The sequence below is a fragment of the Oncorhynchus gorbuscha genome, linkage group LG24 (assembly GCF_021184085.1).
Source record: "Oncorhynchus gorbuscha isolate QuinsamMale2020 ecotype Even-year linkage group LG24, OgorEven_v1.0, whole genome shotgun sequence".
In the NCBI taxonomy this organism is placed as follows: domain Eukaryota; kingdom Metazoa; phylum Chordata; class Actinopteri; order Salmoniformes; family Salmonidae; genus Oncorhynchus; species Oncorhynchus gorbuscha.
In genome coordinates this window covers 43514604-43537994 of record NC_060196.1, presented here as the reverse complement: position 1 = coordinate 43537994, position 23391 = coordinate 43514604, and the positions used below count along the sequence as shown (strand labels likewise).

The window sequence follows — 23391 nt, the reverse complement described above, 5'->3', positions numbered from 1 at the left end:
TCTGAATTGCCTTGTGAAAGCCTAACACTGCAAGATCCTATTTTATGACTCATTTTGGCAATAGAACGAGCTTTCAAATCATGCCCACCCTACCCACATTGCGGTTTATAATGGACTGTTTTTGGATTGTGTAAACAGCAGTAATTCTGTGATGGCGGGAATGCAGGGTTGTGTTCCAAATGAAACAACTACAAGTGTCCTTGCTCTCGTTCCTCAACGGCACAGCTAGGAGAGCTCAAAAAATACTTTGAAGTTGAAGACTTTTCTTTGAGTCATAGAAGTGCATTGAAATGATTTAGGAGATGTGTGTGGCCACTTGGAGACACACGTTTCTTTACTCAAACCCTTTGTAATCAGTCTGGTGTTAGATGAACTGTTGGACTCACATTCTCTCCAACCTTTTCCCTTTCAGTTGCTACCATGGTTATGCATATGCTTTTCATATGTCTTCTGTAAGAAACATTTACATTTAGCCCTATCCATATAAGCCAATAAAACAATTCTATGCCTCGGCCAGAAACTGTGTGTGTGCAGGGGCAGGCGGGCTCGCGCTAAAGACTCCATGGTTGTTATACATTCCAAACTTAGAAAACAACTGTTTCTGTTCTGGTGTCCTTGACCAAGAAGTGGAGTTTCATATCTTCACTTTAAACCTGCACTTTTTTTTTTCCTCTCTCTCTCTTTCTTTATCTCATTACTCCTCCGTTCTCCCTCCCTGTCGCCCCCTGGCTGTTTTTATTCCGGCTGCGCAGTTCCCACCATATGCAAGCCACACACACACACACACACACTGCACCTAAAGAGAGACAGACAGGTCTTGTTGGAATGTGCATTTATTCAAATGCACCTTAGAAACGACACATTTACAGCATCATTATCACTCATTACTCTCAAACAGAGGCATCAGATATAAAACAAACTCAACTGTTGCAAACACACACGTACACACTTCACACACTTTGCCAAAGCTGGTGCAGGTGAGGTGTGTGTGCAGAGCATAGCGTAATTATAACACAATCTATTGGGGGGGGGGGGGGGGACTAAAACAATGAACTACCTGATAGTGGCACCAACATTTAGGTAAATGTTGCATAGGAGACAGTGTTGTGAGTGGGCAGCTGAATGACTAGATGTGTAGTATTGTACTTGATTGGCTTAGACAGCAGAGAATACAGGAAGCGTTTGTACACATGACAACAAGGAATATAAACAATGTTTTAGCACCTGAATCATTTGTCAAACCTTTACTAAAACACACACGTTAGCTGGATAGTACGGAACTTGCATAGATGGTACTGTGGAAGCAATTCTGCAATCACCTGCCTGCATCCATCATGGTGTTTGTTAATACAATAAATAACATTTTTATAGTACTGTAATTGTGCTCTATAAGATGTGTTGGTGGGACAGAAGATTTGAAATTGAAAGCGTTTGACCCACAGACAATAACTAACTATTAAACACGGGGGATAGAACATAGATCCAGAGATCATCTTCAGAAAGTGGAGAGTTTGTCACTAAATCATTGTCAGGCACTTATTCTCTCACAGATGAAAAAGGCAACACCAACAAAATAAAATAAAAACACCATCTGAACAGTAACTCAATAAAATAATAAGCACATCAGTGATGCCAGAGCAGGTGAACAAAGGTACATCATCATCAACAATAGAAACACATCAAGCTCCTCTAATGCAATGTTTCCCATCTCCAGTCCTCCAGTAACGTTACCCTCAACAGCACACGTTTTGTTGTAAAACTCACCATATTCAACTCGCCCAGGGCTTGATGATTAGTTGACACGTATCAGACAAGTTTGTCCAAGGCTTCAGAGAAAATGTGCTGTTGGGGACTGAAGGGCTGGAGTTGGGAAACTGCTCTACTAACCAAAACGTGGGCCTTTGTCCTAATGCTCTTACATTGCTCATCTCCTCAAAATGTATTCCTCCTGCTTTCCTATTCTCCCCTCTCATTCCCTCCCCATGCCAACACCAGACTGCTTTGGTCACCGAAGACGACAGGTCAAAACTAACTAAACCACCATTTGATTCTCAGCCCATTACTCAGAATACATCCTGCCTCTCTCTTTGGTTCTCTATAGACATCTGACCAACTCTAATTCTATACATCTGACCCTTTGCCATCTCACCCCGCCACCCTCCAACAATATAATCCCTCACACACACAAACACACACACACACCCTCGTACACACACACACACACACACACTCTGCACCCCTCTCTTATAGCTCATCGTGTGTGGTCTCGTCGGCCTTCAGTTTGAACTCGTCCTCTGTGATCTTTCCGTCTCCATTACGGTCCTGGTTAGAAAACATGTTCTCAATGATGCGATATGCGTCGAACCCAGGGGCCAGACGTCCTTTACCCTCGTTCACCTGACGCAGAATGTAGTCTGAGAACTGGACAGAGGGATGGGGGTGTGGAGAGAGGGGGAGGGAGAATTGTGAATTGGTTAGCCAGTTGCCTCGGTTAATCAACTAGATTGTCTCCTCTCTTCCTGAACTGATCAAAATTAACTGGCTTGTTGAAATACAAAACATTATTTCTGTAGGGCTTCTCTTCCACCATATTTGCTTTTACTTGTCTTGTGTTTACAGATCAGTGCAGATGAAGGAGAGGAGGCTATTTAAGACTACTGAGATGCAGCCATACGCTGTCCAGTTGTCTTCAATCAGAGCAGATAAAAAATAGGTGAGATGCATGAGGACCCACAGTGTCATGTGTATGTCTATTAAGTGTGTAGCTGAGGGTGGGGTTTAGCTGCGATGCGTACCTCTGAGGCCAACACCTGTAGGTCCTTATCTGCATCCATCTCAGTGAAGAGGTCAGCTGATACGTCCTCGTTCCAGATGAACATGTAGCCATCAGGAAGTCCCGCCTCCATCTCAATCATCTCGATGTCGAAGATCAGGACAGCACTGGCCGGCACTTCACCATCTATAACACACCAATGAACATGAATGGGTTAATAACAGCAAGTGGACAAGTTTGTAGTTTGTGTCTTTGTCTGTGCCCAAGTTTGTGTGTGGGCATGTGTGTAACTCACCCACTCCCCTCTCTCCGTAGCCCAGATGAGGAGGTATGACCAGGTGTCTTCTCTCTCCAACACACATCTCCTTCAGCCCCTCCTCCATCCCTGGAACCACCTGGTTGGCTCCTAGCACAATGTTATACGTCTTCCCATAGTTATACCTGGAGAGAGCGATTGTTAGAAGTGTGTGGTGTGTGCGTGCGTGCGTGTGCTTGCATGTCCAAGTGTATCTTCCTACTCACGTGGAGTCGATGAAGGATCCATCCATGAGTGAAGCGTTGTAGTGGTATTTAACAAAGTCTCCTTTCTTAGCCAGAGTCTCACACACCACTGGTTTATAGTTGGTAGTGATCACCACTGTGTCTGATGGGTTGTGGAAGTCTATGATGTGGATATCAAACACCAAGACAGCAGAACCTGGGATCTTAGTACCTGGGGGGAGAGAGGAGGGGGCGATGATGAAATCACCTTTCTATAAATGATGGTACACTGAAAACCTCAACACACACCACACACACACACACACACACACACACACACACTTTTATACATACCTGTGCCCTCCTCTCCGTATCCGAGGTGAGGTGGGATAATGATGCGTCTTTTCTCTCCGATGCAGACTCCAATCAGACCCTCGTCCATCCCACCAATCACATAGCCCTTACCCACGTAGGTATCATATGTACGGTTACGGGAGTAGCTGAGAGGACAATAATCATATGTACGGTTACGGGAGTAGCTGAGAGGACAATAATCATATGTACGGTTACGGGAGTAGCTGAGAGGACAATAATCATATGTACGGTTACGGGAGTAGCTGAGGACAATAATCATATGTACGGTTACGGGAGTAGCTGAGAGGACAATAATCATATGTACGGTTACGGGAGTAGCTGAGAGGACAATAATCATATGTACGGTTAGCTGAGGAGTAGCTGTTACGGGAGTAGCTGAGGACAATAATCATATGTACGGTTACGGGAGTAGCTGAGGGACAATAATCATATGCGGTTACGGAGTAGCTGAGAGGACAATAATCATATGTACGGTTACGGGAGTAGCTGAGAGGACAATAATCATATGTACGGTTACAGGAGTAGCTGAGAGGTACGGTTACAGGAGTAGCTGAGGACAATAATCATATGTACGGTTACGGGAGTAGCTGAGAGGACAATAATCATATGTACGGTTACAGGAGTAGCTGAGAGGACAATAATCATATGTACGGTTACGGGAGTAGCTGAGAGGACAATAATCATATGTACGGTTACGGGAGTAGCTGAGAGGACAATAATCATATGTACGGTTACGGGAGTAGCTGAGAGGACAATAATCATATGTACGGTTACGGGAGTAGCTGAGGACAATAATCATATGTACGGTTACGGGAGTAGCTGAGAGGACAATAATCATATGTACGGTTACGGGAGTAGCTGAGAGGACAATAATCATATGTACGGTTACGGGAGTAGCTGAGAGGACAATAATCATATGTACGGTTACGGGAGTAGCTGAGGACAATAATCATATGTACGGTTACGGGAGTAGCTGAGAGGACAATAATCATATGTACGGTTACGGGAGTAGCTGAGAGGACAATAATCATATGTACGGTTACAGGAGTAGCTGAGGACAATAATCATATGTACGGTTACGGGAGTAGCTGAGAGGACAATAATCATATGTACGGTTACGGGAGTAGCTGAGAGGACAATAATCATATGTACGGTTACGGGAGTAGCTGAGGGGAGTAGCTGAGAGGACAATAATCATATGTACGGTTACGGGAGTAGCTGAGAGGACAATAATCATATACGGTTACGGGAGTAGCTGAGAGGACAATAATCATATGTACGGGAGTAGCTGAGAGGACAATAATCATATGTACGGTTACGGGAGTAGCTGAGAGGACAATAATCATATGTACGGTTACGGGAGTAGCTGAGAGGACAATAATCATATGTACGGTTACGGGAGTAGCTGAGGACAATAATCATATGTACGGTTACGGGAGTAGCTGAGAGGACAATAATCATATGTACGGTTACGGGAGTAGCTGAGAGGACAATAATCATATGTACGGAGGAGTAGCTGAGGACAATAATCATAACGGTTACGGGAGTAGCTGAGAGGACAATAATCATATGTACGGTTACGGGAGTAGCTGAGAGGACAATAATCATATGTACGGTTACGGGAGTAGCTGAGAGGACAATAATCATATGTACGGTTACGGGAGTAGCTGAGAGGACAATAATCATATGTACGGTTACGGAGGTAGCTGAGAGGACAATAATCATATGTACGGTTACGGGAGTAGCTGAGAGGACAATAATCATATGTAGCTGAGAGGTTACGGTTACGGGAGTAGCTGAGGACAATAATCATATGTACGGTTACGGGAGTAGCTGAGAGGACAATAATCATATGTACGGTTACGGGAGTAGCTGAGAGGACAATAATCATATGTACGGTTACAGGAGTAGCTGAGAGGACAATAATCATATGTACGGTTACGGGAGTAGCTGAGAGGATAATAATCATATGTACGTAGCTGAGGACAATAATCATATGTACGGAGTAGCTGAGAGGACAATAATCATATGTACGGTTACGGGAGTAGCTGAGAGGACAATAATCATATGTACGGTTACGGGAGTAGCTGAGAGGACAATAATCATATGTACGGTTACGGGAGTAGCTGAGAGGACAATAATCATATGTACGGTTACGGGAGTAGCTGAGAGGACAATAATCATATGTACGGTTACGGGAGTAGCTGAGAGGACAATAATCATATGTACGGTTACGGGAGTAGCTGAGAGGACAATAATCATATGTACGGTTACGGGAGTAGCTGAGAGGACAATAATCATATGTACGGTTACAGGAGTAGCTGAGGACAATAATCATATGTACGGTTACTGAGGAGTAGCGGGAGAGGACAATAATCATATGTACGGTTACGGGAGTAGCTGAGAGGACAATAATCATATGTACGGTTACAGGAGTAGCTGAGGACAATAATCATATGTACGGTTACGGGAGTAGCTGAGAGGACAATAATCATATGTACGGTTACAGGAGTAGCTGAGGACAATAATCATATGTACGGTTACGGGAGTAGCTGAGAGGACAATAATCATATGTACGGTTACGGGAGTAGCTGAGGACAATAATCATATGTACGGTTACGGGAGTAGCTGAGAGGACAATAATCATATGTACGGTTACGGGAGTAGCTGAGAGGACAATAATCATATGTACGGTTACGGGAGTAGCTGAGGACAATAATCATATGTACGGTTACGGGAGTAGCTGAGAGGACAATAATCATATGTACGGTTACGGGAGTAGCTGAGGACAATAATCATATGTACGGGAGTAGCTGAGAGGACAATAATCATATTACGGGAGTAGCTGAGAGGACAATAATCATATGTACGGTTACGGGAGTAGCTGAGAGGACAATAATCATATGTACGGTTACGGGAGTAGCTGAGGACAATAATCATAACGGTTCGGGAGTAGCTGAGAGGACAATAATCATATGTACGGTTACAGGAGTAGCTGAGAGGACAATAATCATATGTACGGTTACAGGAGTAGCTGAGAGGACAATAATCATATGTACGGTTACGGGAGTAGCTGAGAGGACAATAATCATATGTACGGTTACGGGAGTAGCTGAGAGGACAATAATCATATGTACGGTTACGGGAGTAGCTGAGAGGACAATAATCATATGTACGGTTACGGGAGTAGCTGAGAGGACAATAATCATATGTACGGTTACGGGAGTAGCTGAGAGGACAATAATCATATGTACGGTTACGGGAGTAGCTGAGAGGACAATAATCATATGTACGGTTACGGGAGTAGCTGAGAGGACAATAATCATATGTACGGTTACGGGAGTAGCTGAGAGGACAATAATCATATGTACGGTTACGGGAGTAGCTGAGAGGACAATAATCATATGTACGGTTACGGGAGTAGCTGAGAGGACAATAATCATATGTACGGTTACGGGGTAGCTGAGGACAATAATCATATGTACGGTTACGGGAGTAGCTGAGAGGACAATAATCATATGTACGGTTACGGGAGTAGCTGAGAGGACAATAATCATATGTACGGTTACGGGAGTAGCTGAGGACAATAATCATATGTACGGTTACGGGAGTAGCTGAGAGGACAATAATCATATGTACGGTTACGGGAGTAGCTGAGAGGACAATAATCATATGTACGGTTACGGGGGAGTAGCTGAGAGGACAATAATCATATGTACGGTTACGGGAGTAGCTGAGAGGACAATAATCATATGTACGGTTACGGGAGTAGCTGAGAGGACAATAATCATATGTACGGTTACGGGAGTAGCTGAGAGGACAATAATCATATGTACGGTTACGGGAGTAGCTGAGAGGACAATAATCATATGTACGGTTACAGGAGTAGCTGAGAGGACAATAATCATATGTACGGTTACGGGAGTAGCTGAGAGGACAATAATCATATGTACGGTTACGGGAGTAGCTGAGAGGACAATAATCATATGTACGGTTACGGGAGTAGCTGAGAGGACAATAATCATATGTACGGTTACGGGAGTAGCTGAGAGGACAATAATCATATGTACGGTTACGGGAGCTGAGAGCGGTTACGGGAGTAGCTGAGAGGACAATAATCATATGTACGGTTACGGGAGTAGCTGAGAGGACAATAATCATATGTACGGTTACGGGAGTAGCTGAGAGGACAATAATCATATGTACGGTTACGGGAGTAGCTGAGAGGACAATAATCATATGTACGGACAATAATCATATACGGGAGTAGCTGAGAGGACAATAATCATATGTACGGTTACGGGAGTAGCTGAGAGGACAATAATCATATGTACGGTTACGGGAGTAGCTGAGAGGACAATAATCATATGTACGGTTACGGGAGTAGCTGAGGACAATAATCATATGTACGGTTACGGGAGTAGCTGAGAGGACAATAATCATATGTACGGTTACGGGAGTAGCTGAGAGGACAATAATCATATGTACGGTTACGGGAGTAGCTGAGAGGACAATAATCATATGTACGGTTACGGGAGTAGCTGAGAGGACAATAATCATATGTACGGTTACGGGAGTAGCTGAGAGGACAATAATCATATGTACGGTTACGGGAGTAGCTGAGAGGACAATAATCATATGTACGGTTACAGGAGTAGCTGAGGACAATAATCATATGTACGGTTACGGGAGTAGCTGAGAGGACAATAATCATATGTACGGTTACGGGAGTAGCTGAGAGGACAATAATCATATGTACGGTTACAGGAGTAGCTGAGGACAATAATCATATGTTACGGGCTGAGAGGACAATAATCATATGTACGGTTACGGGAGTAGCTGAGAGGACAATAATCATATGTACGGTTACGGGAGTAGCTGAGAGGACAATAATCATATGTACGGTTACGGGAGTAGCTGAGAGGACAATAATCATATGTACGGTTACGGGAGTAGCTGAGAGGACAATAATCATATGTACGGTTACGGGAGTAGCTGAGAGGACAATAATCATATGTACGGTTACGGGAGTAGCTGAGAGGACAATAATCATATGTACGGTTACGGGAGTAGCTGAGAGGACAATAATCATATGTACGGTTACGGGAGTAGCTGAGAGGACAATAATCATATGTACGGTTACGGGAGTAGCTGAGAGGACAATAATCATATGTACGGTTACGGGAGTAGCTGAGAGGACAATAATCATATACGGTTACGGGAGTAGCTGAGAGGACAATAATCATATGTACGGTTACGGGAGTAGCTGAGAGGACAATAATCATATGTACGGTTACGGAGTAGCTGAGAGGACAATAATCATATGTACGGTTACGGGAGTAGCTGAGAGGACAATAATCATATGTACGGTTACGGGAGTAGCTGAGAGGACAATAATCATATGTACGGTTACGGGGAGTAGCTGAGAGGACAATAATCATATGTACGGTTACAGGAGTAGCTGAGAGGACAATAATCATATGTACGGTTACGGGAGTAGCTGAGAGGACAATAATCATATGTACGGTTACTGGGAGTAAGCATATGAGGACAATAATCATATACGGTTACGGGAGTAGCTGAGAGGACAATAATCATATGTACGGTTACAGGAGTAGCTGAGAGGACAATAATCATATGTACGGTTACGGGGAGTAGCTGAGAGCTGAGAGGACAATAATCATATGTACGGTTACAGGAGTAGCTGAGAGGACAATAATCATATGTACGGTTACGGGAGTAGCTGAGAGGACAATAATCATATGTACGGTTACGGGAGTAGCTGAGAGGACAATAATCATATGTACGGTTACGAGGAGTAGCTGAGAGGACAATAATCATATGTACGGTTACGGGAGTAGCTGAGAGGACAATAATCATATGTACGGTTACGGGAGTAGCTGAGAGGACAATAATCATATGTACGGTTACGGGAGTAGCTGAGAGGACAATAATCATATGAGGACAATAATCATATGTACGGTTACGGGAGTAGCTGAGAGGAGGACAATAATCATAATCATATGTACGGTTACGGGAGTAGCTGAGAGGACAATAATCATATGTACGGTTACGGGAGTAGCTGAGAGGACAATAATCATATGTACGGTTACGGGAGTAGCTGAGAGGACAATAATCATATGTACGGTTTACTGAGAGGACAATAATCATATGCTACGGGAGTAGCTGAGAGGACAATAATCATATGTACGGTTACGGGAGTAGCTGAGAGGACAATAATCATATGTACGGTTACGGGAGTAGCTGAGAGGACAATAATCATATGTACGGTTACGGGAGTAGCTGAGAGGACAATAATCATATGTACGGTTACGGGAGTAGCTGAGAGGACAATAATCATATCGGTTACGGGTTAGCTGAGAGGAGTAGCTGTACGGTTACGGGAGGACAATAATCATATGTACGGTTACGGGAGTAGCTGAGAGGACAATAATCATATGTACGGTTACGGGAGTAGCTGAGAGGACAATAATCATATGTACGGTTACGGGAGTAGCTGAGAGGACAATAATCATATGTACGGTTACGGGGTAGCTAGACAATAATCTGAGAGGAGTAGCTGAGAGGACAATAATCATATGTACGGTTATGGGAGTAGCTGAGGACAATAATCATATGACAATCATAATCGGGAGTAGCTGAGAGGACAATAATCATATGTACGGTTACGGGAGTAGCTGAGAGGACAATAATCATATGTACGGTTACGGGAGTAGCTGAGAGGACAATAATCATATGTACGGTTACGGGAGTAGCTGAGAGGACAATAATCATATGTACGGTTACGGGAGTAGCTGAGAGGACAATAATCATATGTACGGTTACGGGAGTAGCTGAGAGGACAATAATCATATGTACGGTTACGGGAGTAGCTGAGAGGACAATAATCATATGTACGGTTACGGAGTAGCTGAGAGGACAATAATCATAGCGGTTGTAGAGGACAATAATCATATGTACGGTTACGGGAGTAGCTGAGAGGACAATAATCATATACGGGGAGTAGCTGAGAGGACAATAATCATATGTACGGTTACGGGAGTAGCTGAGAGGACAATAATCATATGTACGGTTACGGGAGTAGCTGAGAGGACAATAATCATATGTACGGTTACAGGAGTAGCTGAGAGGACAATAATCATATGTACGGTTACGGGAGTAGCTGAGAGGACAATAATCATATGTACGGTTACGGGAGTAGCTGAGAGGACAATAATCATATGTACGGTTACGGGAGTAGCTGAGGACAATAATCATATGTACGGTTACGGGAGTAGCTGAGAGGACAATAATCATATGTACGGTTACGGGAGTAGCTGAGAGGACAATAATCATATGTACGGTTACGGGAGTAGCTGAGAGGACAATAATCATATGTACGGTTACGGGAGTAGCTGAGAGGACAATAATCATATGTACAGAATGAAACATGTTACAAACAAAACCTTTGCCTACATTTCTAAATCTAAGTAACTAAGTTGTAGATTCTAAATTCTACACCCTATTCAGTCTGAACTTAAATTTACTTGTTTTCTTGTAAGATAAAAGTGCCATTTTTATTCTCCTGGTTGGATTCATTCAGTAAATCTTGAACTCATTTGTCTATCTAGTTTAGTTTAAGGTTACTGCCACCATGAGGACAAAATAAGAATTACAAATAAAGGGAAAACAATGCCCAAAGGCAATAAGGAAGCATTTTTTACATACACATTTATGAAGTCACACACACTCTCTCTTCATCGCTCTCTTCCTCACCTGGAGTCGAAGAAGGTCCCGTCCAGTAGTGATCCGTTATAGTGGTATCTGATGAAGTCCCCAGCAACACTCTTCCTGTGGCAGGGTTGAGGTATGTCCTGGTTGATGATACTGACACCGTCTTTAGGGTTATGGAGGTCCAAGAGGACTACATCAAACACCAGGGAGGCCTGCTGTGGGATATCACTACCTAGAGAGGGATGGGATGGATGGATGGAAAGAAAGGGGAGGAGAGATAGGAGGGTTAGACTAGGGTTATGTAAGTTCAGTAGGACCACGTCAAACACCAGGGAGGCCTGCTGTGGGATATCACTACCTAGAGAGGGATGGGATGGATGGATGGAAAGAAAGGGGAGGAGAGATAGGAGGGTTAGACTAGGGTTATGTAAGTTCAGTAGGACCACGTCAAACACCAGGGATATCACTACCTAGAGAGGGATGGGATGGATGGATGGAAAGAAAGGGGAGGAGAGATAGGAGGGTTAGACTAGGGTTATGTAAGTTCAGTAGGACCACGTCAAACACCAGGGAGGCCTGCTGTGGGATATCACTACCTAGAGAGGGATGGGATGGATGGATGGATGGAAAGGGGAGGAGAGATAGGAGGGTTAGACTAGGGTTATGTAAGTTCAGTAGGACCACGTCAAACACCAGGGATATCACTACCTAGAGAGACGGTTATACTTATGATGCCATCTCTGGTCCAATAGTACTAGAGAGGCCTGGACTGGGATAACACTCAGAAACAACTCCATTACCCAGCAGCACCTACTAACCATCACCGTTTGATCCGTATCCTAGCGATGGGGGCATGGTGATGATGCGTTTCTCCCCGACACACATGCCCAGAAGCCCCTGATCCATGCCAGCGATCAGCCAGCCAATCCCCACATAGGTGTCATAGGTACGCATACGGGTGTGGCTACAGGGAGAGGGAGAGGGAGGGAGGGAAATGGGGAGCGAATAAGAAAATACTTATTAGAAGACCACAAACACAGCAGATATTTATTTATTGGAAATCCTACAAATGTAACCCTCCTCTCCTCTATCATCTCCTTCCTTGCAGGGCCTCTCTTCATGCCTCTCCCTGTGCGTGTAGATTTCTTAGTAGTGTGTAGTGTGTGTTAGTAGTGTGTAGCGTGTGTTAGAAGTGTGTAGTGTGTGTTAGTAGCATGACGTGTGTGTTAGTAGTGTGTAGCGTGTGTTAGTAGTGTGTAGTGTGTGTTAGTAGTGTGTAGTGTGTGTTAGTAGTGTGTAGTGTGTGTTAGTAGTGTGTAGTGTGTGTTAGTAGTGTGTAGTGTGTGTTAGTAGTGTGTGTTAGTAGTGTGTAGTGTGTGTTAGTAGTGTGTAGCGTGTGTTAGAAGTGTGTAGTGCGGGTTAGTAGTGTGTAGTTTGTGTTAGTAGTGTGTAGCGTGTGTTAGTAGTGTGTGTTAGTAGTTATAGTGTGTTAGTAATATGTAGTGAGTGTTAGTAGTGTGTGATAATAGTTGTAGTGTGTGTTAGTAGTGTGTGATGTGTGTTAGTAGCATGACGTGTGTGTTAGTAGTGTGTGATAATAGTTGTAGTGTGTGTTAGTAGTGTGTAATGTGTGTTAGTAGCATGACGTGTGTGTTAGTAGTGTGTGTTAGTAGTTATAGTGTGTTAGTAGTATGTAGTGAGTGTTAGTAGTGTGTGTGTTAGTAGTGTGTAATGTGTGTTAGTAGCATGACGTGTGTGTTAGTAGTGTGTGTTAGTAGTTATAGTGTGTTAGTAGTGTGTGTTAGTAGTTATAGTGTGTTAGTAGTATGTAGTGAGTGTTAGTAGTGTGTGATAATAGTTGTAGTGTGTAATGTGTGTTAGTAGCATGACGTGTGTGTTAGTAGTGTGTAGCGTGTGTTAGTAGTGTGTAATGTGTGTTAGTAGCATGACGTGTGTGTTAGTAGTGTGTAGCGTGTGTTAGTAGTGTGTAATGTGTGTTAGTAGCATGACGTGTGTGTTAGTAGTGTGTAGCGTGTGTTAGTAGTGTGTGTTAGTAGTTATAGTGTGTTAGTAGTATGTAGTGAGTGTTAGTAGTGTGTGATAATAGTTGTAGTGTGTGTTAGTAGTGTGTAATGTGTGTTAGTAGCATGACGTGTGTGTTAGTAGCATGACGTGTGTGTTAGTAGCATGACGTGTGTGTTAGTAGCATGACGTGTGTGTTAGTAGTTATAGTGTGTTAGTAGTGTGTAATGTGTGTTAGTAGCATGACGTGTGTGTTAGTAGTTATAGTGTGTTAGTAGCATGACGTGTGTGTTAGTAGTTATAGTGTGTTAGTAGTGTGTAATGTGTGTTAGTAGCATGACGTGTGTGTTAGTAGTTATAGTGTGTTAGTAGTGTGTAATGTGTGTTAGTAGCATGACGTGTGTGTTAGTAGTTATAGTGTGTTAGTAGTGTGTAATGTGTGTTAGTAGCATGACGTGTGTGTTAGTAGTTATAGTGTGTTAGTAGTGTGTAATGTGTGTTAGTAGCATGACGTGTGTGTTAGTAGTTATAGTGTGTTAGTAGTGTGTAATGTGTGTTAGTAGCATGACGTGTGTGTTAGTAGTTATAGTGTGTTAGTAGTGTGTAATGTGTGTTAGTAGCATGACGTGTGTGTTAGTAGTAATAGTGTGTTAGTAGTGTGTAATGTGTGTTAGTAGCATGACGTGTGTGTTAGTAGCATGACGTGTGTGTTAGTAGCATGACGTGTGTGTTAGTAGTTATAGTGTGTTAGTAGTGTGTAATGTGTGTTAGTAGCATGACGTGTGTGTTAGTAGTTATAGTGTGTTAGTAGTGTGTAATGTGTGTTAGTAGCATGACGTGTGTGTTAGTAGCATGACGTGTGTGTTAGTAGCATGACGTGTGTGTTAGTAGTTATAGTGTGTTAGTAGTGTGTAATGTGTGTTAGTAGCATGACGTGTGTGTTAGTAGTGTTTTGTCGTCGATATCTTATCTCGTGTCTCACCTGGAGTCGAACAGTGTTCCATCCAGCAGTGTTCCGTTGTAATGATAACGTACGTAGTCTGACACCTCTACCTTCCTAGAGCAGTTCTCAGGGGTGTAGTACGTCTTCATCTGAACCACATCATCAGGGTTCCACACGTCCAACAACAGAACATCAAAATGGAGGATCGCATCTGAAGGGATTACATCACCTGGAGGAGTAAGGGAGGATGACATTAGTTACACTCGTTCTTTCTCTCATTCTGTCTCTCCACTTTCTCTCTTCTTTCTCTCATTCTGTCTCCACTTTCTCTCTTCTTTCTCTCATTCTGTCTCTCCACTTTCTCTCTTCTTTCTCTCATTCTGTCTCTCCACTTTCTCTCTTCTTTCTCTCATTCTGTCTCCACTTTCTCTCTTCTTTCTCTCATTCTGTCTCCACTTTCTCTCTTCTTTCTCTCATTCTGTCTCTCCACTTTCTCTCTTCTTTCTCTCATTCTGTCTCTCCACTTTCTCTCTTCTGTCTCTCCACTTTCTCTCTTCTTTCTCTCATTCTGTCTCTCCACTTTCTCTCATTCTGTCTCTCCACTTTCTCTCTTCTTTCTCTCATTCTGTCTCCACTTTCTCTCTTCTTTCTCTCATTCTGTCTCTCCACTTTCTCTCTTCTTTCTCTCATTCTGTCTCTCCACTTTCTCTCTTCTTTCTCTCATTCTGTCTCTCCACTTTCTCTCATTCTGTCTCTCCACTTTCTCTCTTCTTTCTCTCATTCTGTCTCCACTTTCTCTCTTCTTTCTCTCATTCTGTCTCTCCACTTTCTCTCTTCTTTCTCTCATTCTGTCTCTCCACTTTCTCTCTTCTTTATCTCATTCTGTCTCTCCACTTTCTCTCTTCTTTCTCTCATTCTGTCTCCACTTTCTCTCTTATTTCTCTCATTCTGTCTCCACTTTCTCTCATTCTGTCTCTCCACTTTCTCTCTTCTTTCTCTCATTCTGTCTCTCCACTTTCTCTCTTCTTTCTCTCCACTTTCTCTCTTCTTTCTCTCATTCTGTCTGTCCACTTTCTCTCTTCTTTCTCTCATTCTGTCTCTCCACTTTCTCTCTTCTTTCTCTCATTCTGTCTCCACTTTCTCTCTTCTTTCTCTCATTCTGTCTCTCCACTTTCTCTCATTCTGTCTCTCCACTTTCTCTCTTCTTTCTCTCATTCTGTCTCCACTTTCTCTCTTCTTTCTCTCATTCTGTCTCCACTTTCTCTCTTCTTTATCTCATTCTCTCTCCACTTTCTCTCTTCTTTCTCTCATTCTGTCTCTCCACTTTCTCTCTTCTTTCTCTCATTCTGTCTCTCCACTTTCTCTCTTCTTTCTCTCATTCTGTCTCTCCACTTTCTCTCTTCTTTCTCTCATTGTTAAACTAGACAGATGAACATGGAATTATCTCTATGAAGAAGGCAATGAATCAGAGATTATAAACCATATATGGAACAGACATTGTTATGAGGGAGGGAAGATGAGAGGAGGTGAGAAGGAGGGGTAGGGAAGTTGAGGATGGCTGTGATTAAATCCATACTGGTGAGCTGGCAGTTGTTCTCTCTGCTGGCAGAGACGCGCTCCTCCATTTCTCCCTCTACAAAGTAGACACCTACATTTATCACTCCATACATGCCACCACGTCTTCCTTTCTCTCTCTCCATCTCACTTGCTCTCTCTCTTTACCAGTCCCTACATTCCAAACCCCACCTCTTTAAGGAATGCCTAGGATAGGATAAAGTAATCCTTCTCACCCCCCCCCCTTAAAAGATTTAGATGCACTATTGTAAAGTGGCTGTTCCACTGGATGTCATAAGGTGAATGCACCAATTTGTAAGTCGCTCTGGATAAGAGCGTCTGCTAAATGACTTAAATGTTAAATGTAAATGTAAGTAAGGCCACACATTTCTGTTTGAATCTCTCCTCATGCAAAATCAACCAGTCCACTTGGTGACCTCCTTATTCACACAAACACACCCAAACACACGCACTAATACCCACATACTAATAGCACAAACACACTGCTAATGCTGTGCATGTAACTGTGGGTAATGCCGGCGAAGCCACCGGTCTGGGCTGTGATGTCTGTCTCACTGTGAATGAAGGGTACTCCTACAACACTAAAGCAGAGTTCACCTCTATGTCTCAGTTCAAGAGGGTCAGCAGATTAATCTGTCTACAATAAGGGTTTGTTCATGTCAAATGCGGTTACCTCACCTGGTTTAATTGATGCCTCTAGAGACAATACCTCTCTCATCGTCACTCAATGCCTAGATTTACCTCAACTGTGTTCACATCCATACCTTTGTCTGTACATCATGCATTGAATCTATTCTAGCGCTCCCAGAAACCTGCTCCTTTTACTCTGTCCCGAACGTACTAGACAACCAGTTCTTATAGCCCTTAGCCATACCCTTATCCTACTCCTCCTCTGTTCCTCTGGTGATGTAGAGGTTAATCCAGGCCCTGCAGTGCCTAGCTCCACTCCCACTTCCTAGGTGCTCTCATTTGTTGACTTCTGTAACTGTAAAAGCCTTGGTTTCATGCATGTTAACATTAGAAGCCTCCTCCCTAAGTTTGTTTTATTCCCTGCTTTAGCACACTCTGCCAAACCGGATGTCCTAGCTGTGTCTGAATCCTGGCTTAGGAAGGCCCCCAAAAACCCAGAAATGTCCATCCCTAACTATAACATTTTCCGACAAGATAGAACTGCCAAAGGGGGCGGAGTTGCAATCTACTGTTGAGATAGCCTGCAGAGTTCTGTCTTACTATCCAGGTCTGTGCCCCAAAAATTTGAGCTTCTACTTTTAAAAATCCACCTTTCCAGAAACAAGTCTGTCACCGTTGCCGCTTGATATAGACCCCCCTCTGCCCCCAGCTGTGCCCTGGAAACCATATGTGAATTGATTGCCTCCCATTTATCTTCAGAGCTTGTGCTGTCAGGTGACCTAAACTGGGACATGCTTAACACCGCGGCCATTCTACAATCTAAGTTTGATGCCGTCAATCTCACACAAATTATCAATGAACCTACCAGGTACAAACCCAAATCCATAACCATGGGCAACCTCTTAGATATCATCCTAACCAACCTGCCCTCCAAATACAGCTCTGCTGTCTTCAACCAGGATCTCAGCAATCACTGCCTCATTGCTTGCGTCCGTAATGGGTCTGCGGTCAAACGACCACCCCTCATCACTGTCAAACGCTCCCTGAAACAATTTATGGAGCGTTTGATTAGGCCTTCCTAATCGACCTGGCCCAGGTATCCTGGAAGGATATAGACCTCATTCCGTCAGTATAAGATGCCTGGTTATTCTTTAAAAGTGCTTTCCTCACAATCTTAAATAAGCATGCCCCATTAAAAAAAAATAGAACCAGGAACAGATATAGCCCGTGGTTCACTCTAGACCTGACTGCTCTTGACCAGCACAAAAACATCCTGTGGCGTACGGCATTAGCATCAAATAGCCCCTGCGATATGCAACTTTTCAGAGAGGTTAGGAACCAATATACACAGGCAGTTAGGAAGGTAAAGGCTAGCTTTTTCAAACAGAAATTTGCACCCTGCAGCACAAACTCCAAAAAGTTCTGGGACACTGTAAAATCCATGGAGAATTAGAGCACCTCCTCCCAGCTGCCCACTGCACTGAGGCAAGGAAACACTGTCACCACCGATAAATCCACTATAATTGAGAATTTCAATAAGCATTTTTCTACGGCTGGCCATGCTTTTCACCTGGCCACCCATACCCTGGTCAGCCCCTGCACTCCCCACAGCAACTTTCCCAAGCCTCCCCATTTCTCCTTCACCCAAATCCAGATAGCTGATGTTTTGAAAGAACTGCAAAATCTGGACCCCTACAAATTATCAGGGCTAGACAATCTGGACCCTCTCTTTTAAAAATGATCAGCCGAAATTGTTGCAACCCCTATTACTAGCCTGTTCAATCTCTCTTTCGTATTGTCTAAGATCCCCAAAGATTGGAAATCTGCCACGGTCATCCCCCTCTTCAAAGGGGAAGACACTCCATACCCAAACTGCTACAGACCTATATCTATCCTACCCTGCCTTTCTAAGGTCTTCGAAAGCCAAGTTAACAAACAGATCACCGACCATTTCGAATCCCACCATACCTTCTCCACTATGCAATCTGGTTTCCAAGCTGGTCATGGGTGCACCTCAGCCACGCTCAAGGTCCTGAACGATACCATAACCGCCATCGATAAGAGACAATACAGTGTATATGTAGTCATCAACCTGGCCAAGGCTTTCGACTCTGTCAATCACCACATTTTTATCGGCAGACTCAACAGCCTTTGTTTCTCAATGACTGCCTCGCCTGGTTCAGCAACTACTTCTCAGACAGAGTTCAGTGTGTCAAATCAGAGGGCCTGTTATCCGGACCTCTGGCAGTCTCTATGGGGGTGCCACAGGGTTCAATTCTCGGGCTGACTCTTTTCTCTGTATACATCAATGATGTCGCTCTTGCTGCTGGTGATTCTCTGATCCACCTCTATGCAGACGACACCATTCTTTATACATCTGGCCCTTCTTTGGACACTGTGTTAACTAACCTCCAGACGAGCTTCAATGCCATACAACTCTCCTTCCGTGGCCTACAACTGCTCTTAAATGCAAGTAAAACTAAATGCATGCTCTTCAACCAATCGCTGCCCGCACCTGCTCGCCTGTCCAGCATCACCACTCTGGACGGTTCTGACTTAGAATATGTGGACAACTACAAATACCTAGGTGTCTGGTTAGACTGTAAACTCTCCTTCCAGACTCACATTAACCTCTTTGGGCTAGGGGGCAGTATTTTGACGTCTGGATGACAAGCGTGCCTAAAGTAACCTAACTGTTACTCAGGCCCAGAAGCTAGGATATGCATATTAGTGGTAGATTTGGATATAAAACACTCAGTTTCTAAAACTGTTAAAATAATGTCTGTGAGTATAACAAAACTGATATGGCAGGCGAAACCCTGAGGACAAACCATCCAGAAAAAATAAATTCAGCCCATCATTGATTCCTATGGCTGTCATTTTTAATATGAAGGGAATACCTCCCAGATTGCAGTTCCTAGGGCATCCACTAGCTGTCAACAGTCTTTAGAAAGAGTTTCAGGCTTGTTTTTGGAAAAATTAGCTAGAATTTGTAGTTTGTAATTTGTAGTGGCTCCCATTTTGGCTGTAGTGTTTGTTACGCGTTCTGGTGAATGCGGGTACTTTGTTGTTTATCTCCGGTAATGACAATAACGATTCTCCGTCTTAAATTTGATAATTTCTTTACATATTAGGGTACCTAAGGTTTGATTATAAAAATTGTTTGACTTGTTTGGTGAAGTTTATTGGTAACGTTTGGGATTCATTCTGTATGCATTTTGAAGGAGGGAAACCGGTGGATTATTGAATGAAGTGTGCCAGCTAAACTGAGTTTTTGGGGATATAATGAAGGACTTCATCGAACAAAATGACCATTTGTGATGTAGCTGGGACCTTTTGGAGTGCCAACAGAATAAGATCTTCAAAGGTAAGTGATTTATTTTATTACTATTTCTGACTTTCGTGGCGCATCTGCCTGGTTAGAAAATGTTTTTAATGCTTTGTGGGCTGGGCGCTGTCCTCAGATAATCGCATGGTGTGCTTTCAAGTAAAGCCTTTTTGAAATCTGACACAGCGGCTGGATTAACCAGAAGTTAAGCTTTTAACTGATGCATGACATTTGTATTGTCATGAATGTTAAATATGACTATTTCTGTCATTTGAATTTCGCGCACTGCAATTTCACCGGAAGTTGTCGAGGTGGGACGCTAGCGTCCCACTTATCCGCATGAAGTTTTAAGCATCTCCAATCCAAAATTAAATCTAGAATCGGCTTCCTATTTCGCAACAAAGCATCCTTCACTCATGCTGCCAAACATACCCTCGTAAAACTGACTATCCTACCGATCCTTGACTTCGGCGATGTAATTTACAAAATAGCCTCCAACACTTTACTCAGCAAATTGGATGCAGTCTATCACAGTTCCATCCGTTCTGTCACCAAACAAAGCCCCATATACTACCCACCACTGCGACCTGTATGCTCTCGTTGGCTGGCCCTTGCTTCATATTTGTCGCCAAACCCACTGGCTCCAGGTCATCTATAAGTCTTTGCTAGGTAAAGCCCCGCCTTGTCTCAGCTCACTAGTCACATTAACACCACCCACCCGTAGCACTCGCTACAACAAGTATATTTCACTGGTCATCCCCAAAGCCAATTCCTCGTTTGGCCGCCTTTCCTTCCAGTTCTCTGCTGTCAATGACTGGAACGAATTGCAAAAATCACTGAAGCTGTAGACTCATATCTCCCTCACTAACTTTAAGCACCAGCTGTCAGAGCAGCTCACAGATCACTGCACCTGTAAATAGCCCATCCAACTTCCTCATCCCCATACTGTTATTTATTAATTAATGTTTTGGTCCTTTGCACCCCAGTATCTCTACTTGCACATTCATATTTTGCACATCTATCACTCCAGTGTTTAATGGCTAAATTGTAATTGTTTCGCCACTATGGCCTATTTATTGCCTACCTCCCTTATCTTACCTCATTTGCACACACTGTATTAAGACTTTTTCTCTATTGTGTTATTGACTGTATGTTTGTTTATTCTATGTGTAACTCTGTGTTGTTGTTTGTGTTGCACTGCTTTGCTTTATCTTGGCCAGGTCGCAGTTGTAAATGAGAACTTGTTCTCAACTAGCCTACCTGGTTAAATAAAGGTGAAATAAAATAAATAAAATCTCAGGCCACCATGCAGCGTACAGTAATACAGTAACATGAACAAGCAGCACTTCCTGGTCTGTGATGTCACTGTGACCCAATTCAACATGGACCACCCACTTCCTGTCAAGCTTGCATTAATACTTGGTGTTTATGAATACCTCCGAACAGTAAACACCAGCTTCTACACACACACAAACCTAAAAACACACAGATCCAACCACCCACACACACTGCTACCTGCGCAGCTGCACTATTAATCAAACAGACAAGAGACAACAATGTCTATAACCATGTTACAAGCTATATTATCAACTAAGTTATTAGCTATGTTTATTGTTACATGCAAAACACACAGGTTACAGGTAGAACAGGTAAGTATAAATATAGTTATTGATTGGTTATAAGCTAAAACTCCATTATATGATGTATATTAATGTTAAAATCTATGTTATGATCTTACCGTATCCTTCCTTCCCGTAGGCCAGTTGTGGGGGGATCTTGACCAGTCGTCTCTCGTTGACACACATCCCTACCAGAGCTCTGTCCATCCCTTCAATCAGCTGCTTCTTACCCACATACACATTGTAGGTGCTGCTGCGGTCATAGCTGCAACACACACAAGTTATGGGAGCTGCCAACATCTCAAACAAAAAAGACAGAAAGAAAGACAAGAAACAAGGTCAAAATGTCCATACGTTCATGTATTCATTCACTAACTTACTTCACTGATTCACTCAGTCATGACTTGGTTGGCTGCGGTGAGACTGTGGTTACCATGTCGTATCACTAGGCCTAGCCTACTACATCTCAGTTCTGCCACGCACATTACTTATTGGGTCTACTGGTCTCTTTCTAGCCAAGGGTTTACATTAATGAATTCATTCATATTTGTAGTATTTTTTTTATTTTACATGATCACTCTGCTGGCCATAGGTGACATACACTCACACACCAGATATGCTACCTGTGTGTGCATGCTCTAGAGTAGGCTAGGAAGGCCGACACGTGTACGTCCTTGCAGTTGGTTAACGAACCATATATTTAGTAGCAGAATATGACTGTTTACTCCGGAGTGAAAATATAGTTTCACTATTTATTTAGTTCAGACTTGGAGACAGCATGAAGAGTCTCCCTCTCTCTCAGTGAATGGGGGCTCTCGTTCTCTCTGCCTGCGTGGCTGTTTGGTCCGACCGGGTAATAGAACGCACGCTTAAATTTATTGACGTGCACGCTACTCTCTGCAACGTGAACAGCGTGCAGGAACTACAGGACTGGAGAAGAGTGGAAAATAAAAACTTTCTTACCTGGAGTCAAATTTCTTTCCATCCGGGAACATGCCATTATAATGGTAGCGAACATAATCCCCTACTTTCACAGCGCGCACGCACTGCTCTGGCACGAACGTTTTCTCAATGGCGATGTCATCTAACGGTACCGGGGGGGCGTCACAGGCGGCAAACGCCACCAGAACCGCCAGATATATCATCCCGTGCACGCACTGTTTCATCTTCACACGCCTCTCCTTTACCGACAAAAAGTATGGTGGATAACCGTGACTTGTAGCGGTTGTTATCGCTCTCTTTCTTTTTCCCCCGATTGTTCGGATTCCTCTGGTCTCCTGCTTCCAGTTCTTCTCTTCTTCCCTTGATCCCTGTCTGTTCGGGATTGAATTGAATGGGAGGATTTGGGTACCACGTATGGCGCAGGCGCAGTAGCACACAACAGATATGTAGACGTGGAAACGCCAAACGGAGGGCCTATAGTCACAGCTAGAGATCAAATAAACTACATCCCCACCGCAAGACCAACAAACACAAACTACTACTGTAGAATAGGCCTAGTTTACATTCAGTCACACATGTACAGTCTATAGGGCTATTACGCAAGGCTTGGCTATGGAGTGGCGGTGGAACAGTGTCTGAGTTTTTCAGGGGGTGTTTCTGTGTGACCCTCTCTCTCTCTGGAATGTCTCGACGTGGCACGGGAGGGGGAAGTCTGTAGGCTACAGAGACAACCCCAATTACTGGGTGATAGGCCTATACAAGAATATACACGTTTTATATAACATAACCAACACGTTTATAAAACATACATAGCCGAACATAAATATAAAAAATAGGCATGTTTAAATAGGTATATGCAGCAGACTTTCAACTGCAGACTCTCTCCAAAGTCTTCTACTGAACAAGCCGTTTCACTATGCTCCTTCTCAATGTCGCTGCGTCAGATTAATCACATTACATTGTGTGTCCA

At 43.4% G+C, this 23391-nt stretch overlaps 1 protein-coding gene across 2 annotated transcripts; it reads right to left on the bottom strand.

Moving 5' to 3' along the window:
* Positions 1–817: 817 nt before the first annotated feature.
* fkbp9 (FKBP prolyl isomerase 9) lies at positions 818–23080 on the bottom strand. 2 transcript variants are annotated; one of them, XM_046325918.1, is made up of 10 exons: positions 22443–23080; positions 21599–21744; positions 14367–14556; positions 12187–12326; positions 11405–11594; positions 3608–3753; positions 3296–3485; positions 3069–3214; positions 2796–2959; positions 818–2421 (listed from the first exon to the last, which is right to left on the bottom strand). In XM_046325918.1, exons 1-10 carry the CDS (start codon positions 22643–22645, stop codon positions 2245–2247), a joined length of 1692 nt encoding a protein of 563 aa, XP_046181874.1. In that variant the 5' UTR covers positions 22646–23080; the 3' UTR covers positions 818–2244. The 2 variants fall into 2 exon arrangements, with proteins under 2 accessions (XP_046181874.1, XP_046181873.1); XM_046325917.1 differs by having other exon boundaries at positions 12181–12326; positions 22443–23077.
* Between the last annotated feature and the right edge of the window lie 311 nt (positions 23081–23391).

What these genes read in the sequence shown, in the direction of transcription:
- fkbp9 (XM_046325917.1), bottom strand. Translation starts at nt 22,645, where the DNA reads ATGAAACAGTGCGTGCACGGGATGATATATCTGGCGGTTCTGGTGGCG. An exon ending in ATACGGATCAAACGGTGATG is followed by an intron (nt 11,595 to 12,180) that starts GTTAGTAGGTGC and finishes ATCCCTCTCTAG; the next exon opens with GTAGTGATATCCCACAGCAG. An exon ending in GGATCCTTCATCGACTCCAC is followed by an intron (nt 3,215 to 3,295) that starts GTGAGTAGGAAG and finishes CGCTCTCTCCAG; the next exon opens with GTATAACTATGGGAAGACGT.